Here is a 10,659-nt window from a genome sequence, read left to right as displayed (position 1 = left end):
ATGCAAAGTGAGCTAACACTGTAAGACGAGTTCAAATAATCTATATATTATTGACAACTGAGACTATTTCTGATCCTGTCACAGAATCGTAATCTATCCAGTTTATCGCTAACGTTGTTTAAATATAATGTAAAAGAGATTCTCATCACCCACCCCTTGATTAACTCCAACTCCTCCCATTCCGTATGAAAACAGTAGAATTTTACCTTTATGCATCCAATAGTCATAGTGTTTGCCCCATGTCAGTTGTATGTTATAGCTCTGTGTATGGGAATCTGTCATTTTAATAACCTGAACTAGAACTTACGAATTCTTCTGCATCGTACTACTTGTATTGGCATTCTACCCAGCTCGTTATAGCTAGAAACGTTTGGTGTCTGTTTTGTAATGCCAAAAATATATGTACAATATCATGTGTGTACATCTTCAATGTCACTTGCTTTGTAGAAACTCCAGACTTCGGACCCATACTTCAATATTGGTGCTTTTAGTATCAGATATTTGGGTTAGATTTTAAAAAGACAGTTTACTAAATCGATTATGTCTAGTCTTTAAAATATAAAGCGAGTTTGCTTCTTGTGCTTCTAGCGTTTTTTGACACATGCACCATGAGTTTTTAGAAGAGAATTCACAGCCAAGTTATTTATAATAAGGTACTGACTTAATCAAGCATCACCGAAATGCCATCTTTCATGTATCCTTAAATATACACCTTTTAGAAAGACTACAGTTTTAGTGTTTTCCAGCTTTATGTTTAATTTCCACGTGTTGCAATATTCTTTTATTCTGTTTAGATTTCTTTGAAGTCAAGTAGCAGTTTCGGCAAAGGCAACCCAGTCGTCTGCATAAAAGAATGCAAATAAATTTAAGAAGTCTAGAGTTACAGTGACATTCTGGTCTGAAATACGTGTTGTCTAGTCCTTTAGGATTAATGAAAAAATGAAATAAGTGATAAATACAACCTTAACTTACAACATTCGACCTGTTGAATATTTAGATCAAGCCATTCGGCGTTTTCACAGAAGCTTTGACATGGTTTTAGTATCGTAATAATAATAATAATAATAATAATAACAATAATAATAATAATAATAATAATAATAATAATGAAAAGGCACACTAACTTTTAATCATGTGAAAAGGAAAGCAAGGAAACATATACGAATTCAAACACATGCAATAAAAGCACAAATTACATTACTGATGACAGCTGTAAGCTCTGTTTTAATATTCTTAATAATAGTAATCAGAAACGACATTTGTTGTACCATCATAGCTTATTTCCATAACAATGTTAGCAAACAATTTCTAAAAGAACCTGGTTACAAACGCACAGCAGAGTTAACAAATGTGACAGAAATTGTGCACATACATTGATACTCGGCTCAAAGGAATATTGGTTCCCAAATTATTATATTTGTCTACTCATGACTTTCAGTGTTGAACAAAGGTTCAAGACAGATATGGCCTACTTCACACATTACCTGTATATTTATCAGTGGATGTTTTAACCTCCTACTAAAACATTGCACAAAACATAGCATCCACTTCCAGGTTTCATTTTGGTTCGTTTCGTTGTTGGTGTTTTACGGCACAACAACAGAAATAGGCAATTAAGAGTCCAGGCAATTTGAATGAAGTGCCTGCCCAAGGACACACCATGTTAGCTAACCCAGGCTAGACAAATGGTAGGATTCGAACCAGCACCCTCCCTTTCAGTCGTGAGTCCAGCATGCTAAACTCTGCGACACCACCGATCCTACCCCGATTTCTATCATTACCTGAACATTGTTTCACACTAATCAAGATAATCATTACTTGCATGATAATCACGCACTAAATGGAACAGCGGTTGAAGTTGAATGTCCCACAAACAGCCAGTTTGGCATTGCCCGATTTAGAGACATATAAGGCTTCTTTCGGTCGAAATAGTCATTGTTAAAATTGTTCTCTTGGGTTTAAAACCGCGCATTTGTTCTAAAAATTCAGATAATGTCCATCGCATAGAAATCCTCTTACTTGGCCACTTATATTCCATTTGATGAACAGTTTTCGTTTATTGTTAATTATGTCAAAAGATCATTGATATGAACAAAGTTCTAAGCCATATGAATTTGCACCACTGTTTTATCATTTCTGTGTATATGATGATGCAATAGCACCCTGTACCTACATAATTTATATATGTCGTAATGGAGGCACACACCTTTTTACCTGGGTATGACAAGGCAGACTTTTTGTACAACGTAAACTTTGGATGATATGATCCCTTATATAATGTGATGATATGATTCCTCATATAATGTCATTCAAAAGGCCTCCGAAATTGGCAAATGTGTTACATTTAATCCTGTTCAAAATATTAAAAGAATTCACGTTGTACATAACCAACTGTACAAGAAAACTCGAACGACATTGCAACATTGCGTGCAAGTGGTTTGCGTTTGATTCATACATCTGAAGTTCTTTATCAAAGTGTTGCTGAACAAAACATCATTCATAGATAAGTTTTGTTTTCTCCTATCAATATACTTTAGCTTTTATCAGTAAGCTATACTTATCTGTTTTCATTTGCCAGGTCCAATTACCATTTGTGTCACTTTTAGCATTTTAAACACACAATATATGGAACTATTTTTTATCATTGTATAATGTTCTATAATTAAAATTAAAGGGCATTATTTAGAATCTAACGATACCGGCAAAATCCACATAAACTAAACAAGAAAAAAGCTTCAATAAAAACCAAACAAAACAACAGCAACTAATGCATTGATTAATTAAAAAACCTTCGCATATTATTATACTGATTACTCTACTGCAGTGGTAAGTTATCTTCCCATCTAAGCTTTCTAACTTAGGCTACATCTTGACGAATTCTCCTGCTTGGGCTGTCTATTCATGTTCGCTAAGAACCGTCTATTTTGCTCCTGTTGATACTGTTCATTACGTAATTGTTGTATAGTATCTTGCATCAATTTCTGCTGCTGTTGTTGATATGCCCTTTCTTGTTCATGCATCTCTACACGTTGTTGCAGACGTTTCGTATCTTTATGCATCTGTTCCAGCTTTTCATCTTGATGTCGTTTCTCCTCAGCAATCCGTTGCTCCAGCATTTTAAGGTTTTTTTCTTTTATGTTCTTTATTTTGGCAGTAGTTTTCTCTTCCAGCCGTTTAAAATTCTCCTCTTTCTCAAGCATTTTCTGCTGAAATTCTGCCTTAGATTTTTCTGCATGACGTTTTATTTTCGCCTTTTGTTCTGCTTCCGCATCTGCTCTGTTTTTCTCTTCTGTGGGAGAAGTAAACACCATTTTTTAAATGCTTAAATGGAATCATAAAATATAACGATAAATAAATCGAAGATACAAAATTATAATATTCATTTTAGTATTATTGAGCATCTTTGCGGAGATGGGTCATTCCAATGTTCTTACGTTTGGCAATAATTTTGCAGAAGAATTATATTTTAAACCTGATTAATTTTAGATACACTTTACCTGATGTCACTTTCCCAGTTCAGTTTTCTTCCTGATGTCACTTTATTAATTTATTTTTCTTGGAGAATAAAGTGAGTCATATGTGGCAGACGATTGGTCATGTTGACAAAATATTTATGGCATTCGATGACAAGTGTCCAGAATAATAAAAACTGAACTGAAAATATCCATGTTATGTTGTTCTGAAAGATAAATCTAACAACTAACAGGTATACTACCAATATAAGGAAATATTTGATATATTCAACAGACTGTGAAAATATAAGACAGATGTTTAATTTTAAGACATGAAAACTAAAAGGAACAAACCAAAATCAAGTAGTAAGGAATCTCTGCTATCTGGGGTACACCTTGGAGTTTCCGAAATCCTTAGATACTAGTGCATAAATTTGGATTTGTTTTCAATGGACATCATGGAAAGTGTTATGTACCAACAAATGCACCTTGGTGTTTCCGGAATACTTATGATACTAGTTTATAAATGGCGATTTGTTTTTAATGGACATCTTAGAAATTGCTTTTTACAAACAAATGCACTCTCTATAAAGATGTCTAAAAAAATAAGTTTTATCTTCTGATAAGTACTTGACGTTTTGCTTACTGTGACACAATTATCCTTTGAAGTGAATGAACCATCATTTTCAAAACCACCGAATTAATTTTAAAAATGTGAAAGGATAATATATAATGAAGATGAAAAACAATACGAGATTCATAAAATTAAACTGAAATAATTGCGTCATCAGCGGATCAATTTTGTGGGTAACTGGAATGTCACAATAAATGCATTCCAAGCTCATTTTTTTTAGAAAATACTCTTGTGATCCATTTATAAGAAATTTAATAATCATATCGAAATACACATGTAACATTTGTTTATCCAGGGAAATGTTCACACCAATTTCTTAATTATTAAGCAACAAACTTTTAACTTCTTCTTCTTTTTCTGTCATCTTTAGGTCGGTTTGTTCAATTGTTTGACGTTCGAAATTCTTCCTGTCGAGGAATTTCAAAAGGGTTTCTTCTTTCTGTGACGAAAATACGAAACGTTGGTGAGAAAAAACAACAGTTGACAATAAGTATATTATAAGTAATTATAATATGGACAGAAATTATTAGTTAAGGTATTATGAAAAATATATACATAATTCGAAGCATTTTCTAACGATTGAAATAATTAGTATATATTCTAGTCTGAAACGTTCAGGAGCCATCAAAACGGATTATAGTGTAAGCTACACTTCAATATGCTATGGTTATAATTCCAATATTAGCCCTATAATTTTTAATTCTCCAAGAAACTACGAAGTACTTTAAAAAAATTAAATGTCTTTTAGAGTTCAATTATTCACTAAAAAAAATACCTTGCAACCAAGTCCAGTCAGACGCATAAATTTTTCTTGTAGTTCGTTGAGATCAGACATATATTCGGTGTATCCACCAGGACGACAGTAGTTCTCTTTCTCTAGTTTCTCCATAATTGTTGCATTAAAATCCTGAAGAACTTTTTCACAGCTTTCTATTGAAGCAACATCATTGTCTCTTCTGTACTTTTCATACATTTCGAGAATTTTTGCCTGTAGACAAATAGAAGTTTGTCACTAAAAGTGCAGACTATTTCAGACAAGTTTAAAATTTCATGAATATCTTACATTTCTAGTAGGTTAGTTATGGTCTCTTTAAAATTAAAAACATCTGCGTTGCAGTAAAAATGAGTACTGACTCAATGCTATGACCGGAATGTCCCCGTCTTTATACATTTCTTACATTACTGAACTGTTACATTATATGATTGAGTGTAGTTCACTTATTTGAGTAGAACATATTTTATGTGGTATTAAATTATCATAAAATGAAATTGTGTTTTAAAGAATAAGTTTTCTAAGTTTGGCTTTTTCAATTCTTGAGATAAAATACATGCAAGATGTGTACAGTTCCATATGACCAACTGACCTTTCCACATAGTTTGACAAACTGTATACCTGAAAACATCACAGCTTTTTTTAATGTAAGTTTTCAGAAACCTTTTTTTTAAAAGAAACAAAGACTCGTGTCATGTCATTGGCTCAGTTTACGATTAGTTGGGAGGAAATACGAATCTTAAAGTATAGCTTATTGGACAGACAATTAATAAATACATAAATAATCCATGCCAAAAATTGTAGGAATGCAATACGAGTTAACTCGCTGAGCGTACTTCATATCAACACATGTCAAGTTTTCTTCCATTGGAAAATAATTTTCTTTCAGTTTCATTTTCCTAATAGATATCAAATCCTATTCAATCCGACAATATCACCCGTTCAAACCCTATACAGGTGTATAAAAAACAACTATTTGCAATCAAATAGGCTGTTATCGGGTAATGAGTAAATATCATATTTACAATATCTTTATTTACAATAGCTTTTTTATAATACCCAATGTACAATAAAGAATTATGCATGCTCAATATATAATTACGTTTGTTTCCATTTGAAATTTTTCATCCTTGTCATAAATGTGTTTCTCCAGAAAGTAATCAGCTGCTTTCTTCATACATTGTTGATGGGCGTCGAATAGAGTCTGTTCATCGGGTGTAGGTAGTATAAGGATACTTTCCATCTCACGGATGTATATCTCACGACAGCGTTCCATTATTTTTCTATTCTCAATCTCTGCCATTGTAGTCAATGCATCCTCCATGCAGGGGACGGAGCCGTTACGAATTGCATCAACGTAACTTCTAACCAATGTGCCAAACACTACAAAGCAATAAACATTCACAGTATTACTAGAATCATAACCTTAAAAAGAAATTAACACGATCACTATATTGGACGAGTTTTTTTTTTCAAAATCATCGCATCAATATCTGCTTTATACCACAAAGGGAATCTTTCAATTATCTCTTTCACTCACTACGTAACATGGTTACGTGATGACTCATCATACAGATCAAACCAATGTGGGCAGACTGATAGACACACTGTGAACAAGAGTTAATGCTGCTTACAGGACAATGTTTGCTTGATCATCTAAGCGGCCCCGCAACAAAATGTTTATAAACCTACCTCAACTATACAATTTTGCAAGCTGATAAAAGTTCAGATTGCTAGTTCTTTGGTGTTATAAACCACAATTATCACTGCATCATGTATCCAGTGGAACTGTATAGTAGGAATACCAATGATGACGATGATTAAGAATATAAATTGTAAACTTGCATTGATCGCTTTTGAAACAACAAGTAAGGCATCGGTAAAGACTTTGACGATTCTTTAACACCAGGCCAGTTTTTTCGTACGATGACATGATAGGAAAAGGTGAAGGGGGAGGAGGAATGTTTATTTACAATAAAAGAGGTGAGTAAACGTTGGTAAAGATGTAAAACTTTCCTCAATAGAACATATGTATTAAGGTTTTGTTTAAATATCTTCATAAGCCGATTTAATAAAACAAATGTTAATTAAATATTTGTTCGGCATCATCAGGTTGGTCCTTGCACGAAGCAAACTAATGGATGCAGAAATACATATAGTCATACCCTCTTCCAACCATCTGAGTGTTTGTTGACTGAAAAAGTTTTAATTTAGTGTTTCAGTAGTTTGAACGAATATAATAGAGTTTTTGTAAAATCTGTCTTCGTTATCTGTCCAAAACTCCCTTAACTCGTCTTTTCTGTACGTTTTCTCTTTCAGTCTGGCCATAGTTTTGCTATTGCTTTAGACCGTCCGTGTTTATGTTCTCTCATATATCTATATTTCCTTTCATCATTGTTTTTGTCTATAAGTTTGTCTGTCCTTCAGTTTCTAAATACATTCGTGCGCCAACTGCCCATCTGCTCCGTCTTTACCGATCCTTCCGTGTGTCTGTTCATCTATTCGTCCATTCGACATTTCCAGTTTATATGCATTGATCCATATCCAAGCTATATGTTCCATTCCACGTTGATCCATTCTCCGGCCCAGTTTTATCCGTCTTTTGTTGCATCTGTGAATCTAAACAGCAGCCTCTTTCTTTCCTAGAAACATTAACTGTGTCTTCTTCGCATCAAATTGTGCTCAAACTGAAGAAATGTTAACGCAGCACACAAGGTTGCATCTCTTTAATATATGGACCACACGTTTTGCAAACGAAGATGGGTTGTTAACGATTAATGAGACAAAGTAACTTGAACGAGGAAAGTATAGATCTGAAAAGTAGATGTGTTATTTTTCATCATGTGATACCTGCTTACTTGCATACATACATACATACGTGTGTGTGTGTGTGTGTGTGTGTGTGTGTGTGTGTACAACTCAAGTTTGGCAACAACGATTAATGCTTTTTGAGTGCATGTTTTTAGTAAAAGAATCAGCTTCAAACACAGTTCCTTATTATTGCATTGATATCTATTCATCCATATTTTCCAGCAATACACATCCACCAATGACAGTAATTTGCAGTTACAGTTCCTAGCGATACAAATGAGTACCGTCGGCACTTGATGCAAAATACCTAATAGAGAATAAGAAAATGTTCACTTTATTGAAGGATACGTTTCGAATAATTTAAATAATAAGAAACCTATCGGTCTTGGTAAATATAAACGGAAACGAGAGTATAAACCTCCTTTTGAACGTTTATTGTACACGGTAATACACAAACAAGAGACGTCACATATATCGATGCATGATGCGTGTAGCTGGGTCGTTTCCGCTGTGTATGGCATCATCATCCTTTACAGTAAATGGATCAAATCATTGTTGAAATAATCTTACTTGGCAACATATTTAGCCAGACTTGGAAATTTGCTGAGTGTTTGAATTACTGAGTTCAATTCATCAGCATGCATAGCAATGTCTACAGCAATCATCAAGAACCCTAATAACAATTTCAACTTAAGCGTTTTGCAGTGACGCAACTAGGAAAATACATATATATCACTGCCATACACATCTATATCATAGGTTACGTAATGTTATACATTTTAAAATTTTTTATTTACTATTTTCATGAATTCTTCTGCCGGGAAACACACAGAGAGAGAGAGAGAGAGAGAGAGAGAGAGAGAGAGACTTACTGCTTCCGTTGATGGCGTGTCCATTGTCCAACCTTTTCAGAGGACATTCTTCGTGTACAAATTTGATAAATTTATCACAGTCTTCGAGGAAATCTTTCGAGAGCTCAACGTAATCCATGTCTTTTAATGCTTGCAAAACCGTTCTGCTGCCAGGTCTATCGAATGTGAAGCACTTTCTCGTTTTGAAGTACTTTCGGAGGCCCAATCGAGTCCTGTTGTAGCTTCTTTCTCTGTCAGTTGTCTCGTCTTGAACATTTAGACAAACCTCTTCCAAATACTCGTCTGGTGTAATTTCTCTGTCATCATTTATCATGCTTAGCGAAAAGTCACGCAACGAAAGGATGAACATCGGAAAGAATTCGCTATAGCTTGCTTCAGCATCTCCTTTTCCTGTCGTTGAAACTTTTATGTAATTGGATATCTCCGTGACAAAACTGAAGTGGAGAGCAAAACCGCTTTCATGTGATGTGATGTGATTTGGATTTGTAACGTAACTTTAAAACAATTTTTCAGTCATATCGCCACGATACCTGCAATGTGGCAGTTTATAGTGATGTCTAGCACTGGGGCATCATGCAGCAGACATGTAGCATGATGTCCCATCCAGTCACATTATCCTGATACCAGGCCGACCAGTCCTAACACTAACCTCTTGATGCTGAGCGCCAAGCGAGGCAGCTGTTAGTACCATTTTTGTAAGTCTTTGGTATGACTCGGCCGGGGATCGAACCCACGACCTCCCGCATCCGAGGCGGACGCTCTAACCACAAGGCCACCGGAGCGGTTAAAACCGCTTTCATACCAACAGGACAGCTTGATCTGAATTAAGAAGAACCAGCTGTGTTAGTCCATTCATTAACGTCACTGACGTCGGAAAAATGAAAACTAAATGACCAAGTTGTTAACGATTATGCATAAATTGAATCATCGGTACGAAATAGAAAAGTTTTATTAAAAATCACTCTCATACATTGCAAGTTTTGATTTCGTCTTATTCAGGAGTTCGATTAAAATCTAAATAAAATAGTTTCAGTAAAGATATTGATATCTGTTTTAACTATCATGCATATGGTAAATGAACACGTGACTTTAAGTGACGTAAAGCACCTCTCAGTGATCAAGGCAAATAGACACACGATGGAAATTATTCTTAGCTATAACAAAATACTCTTTGATAAATAATGTTTTTAAATAATCATAAACACGTTTATATGATCTACTCTTGTATTTATAACACGTTTGTATGACCTACTCTTGCATTTATAACACGTTTGTATGACCGACTCTTGCATTTATAACACGTTTGTATGACCTACTCTTGCATTTATAACACTTTTATATGAACTAATCTCGCATTTATAACACGTATTTGTGCCATCCTCTAATACTATTACACTTAGTGAACTGATAATCATTCCTCAAATGCAAAAAAGGCGTCGTCTGTAATTTATAATTTGACTGAATTTAATATTGTGTCTTCAAGGGGTAAATACCAGAATGATATTTTCACGTTCGATGAGACAGAAACAGGTTTATACCATCAGAATGAGAAGATAGGTATACTATCGTATGCGCTTGAACCGCATTCGACCATTAAGTCCCTATACAGTCGAATGCGACCGATATAAAATAATATATATGCCGCATCTGACCATTAAGTTCCCTAAACGGTCGAATTCGACCAATCGAGAGTATTTGCCATGCAGAATTCGACCACTAAATACTCGATGCAATCGAATGCAATATAGATGTTATTGCCAGTGTGAGAGCAAAAATTTAAAAACAATAAAACCTGGTAAATTATATTTAAAATTTACTTCAACTTTTCAAGGTCGTATTCACTGAAGGTTCCAATGATATTGTATACCAAAGTGCTGCTCAAAAGGACTGCCAGCGCCAATATCCAATTGTCATGGTTGCTATTGCCCTGTAAAATAAGCATATGCAATAATCTGACATCATGTTTGCGACATCATATGGAGAAAAAAAATCAAGCTTATAAAATTAATACATATGCAAATTTATGTCTTAGTGCAATAATTCGGCCTTAGTCTAAAAAAAAAATAATCAATACAGTTATACCAGTCAAAATAGACTCTAATATAAAATCACATTTGA

General features: G+C 34.4%; 1 protein-coding gene across 2 annotated transcripts in view; it reads right to left on the bottom strand.

Moving 5' to 3' along the window:
• Positions 1-1,107: 1,107 nt before the first annotated feature.
• Positions 1,108-10,659, bottom strand: part of LOC149791824 (guanylate-binding protein 1-like) — a 49,774-nt gene continuing 40,222 nt past the window's right edge. For both annotated transcript variants that reach the window (XM_089970336.1, XM_089970335.1), the window contains exons 4-9: positions 10,359-10,468; positions 8,542-8,975; positions 5,961-6,241; positions 4,862-5,074; positions 4,423-4,525; positions 1,108-3,289 (exon numbers count right to left, since the gene is read on the bottom strand). In XM_089970336.1, the coding sequence (XP_089826462.1) occupies positions 2,853-3,289; positions 4,423-4,525; positions 4,862-5,074; positions 5,961-6,241; positions 8,542-8,975; positions 10,359-10,468 (1,578 nt within the window). In that variant the 3' untranslated portion in view covers positions 1,108-2,852. The remainder of the gene's footprint in view (positions 3,290-4,422; positions 4,526-4,861; positions 5,075-5,960; positions 6,242-8,541; positions 8,976-10,358; positions 10,469-10,659) is intronic.

Source organism: Sinohyriopsis cumingii, chromosome 9 (assembly GCF_028554795.1).
Source record: "Sinohyriopsis cumingii isolate HCF-2022 chromosome 9, ASM2855479v2, whole genome shotgun sequence".
Taxonomy (NCBI): Eukaryota; Metazoa; Mollusca; class Bivalvia; order Unionida; family Unionidae; genus Sinohyriopsis; species Sinohyriopsis cumingii.
Note: the sequence above shows the minus strand (reverse complement) of the source record. Positions and strands in the feature narration are given on the sequence as shown.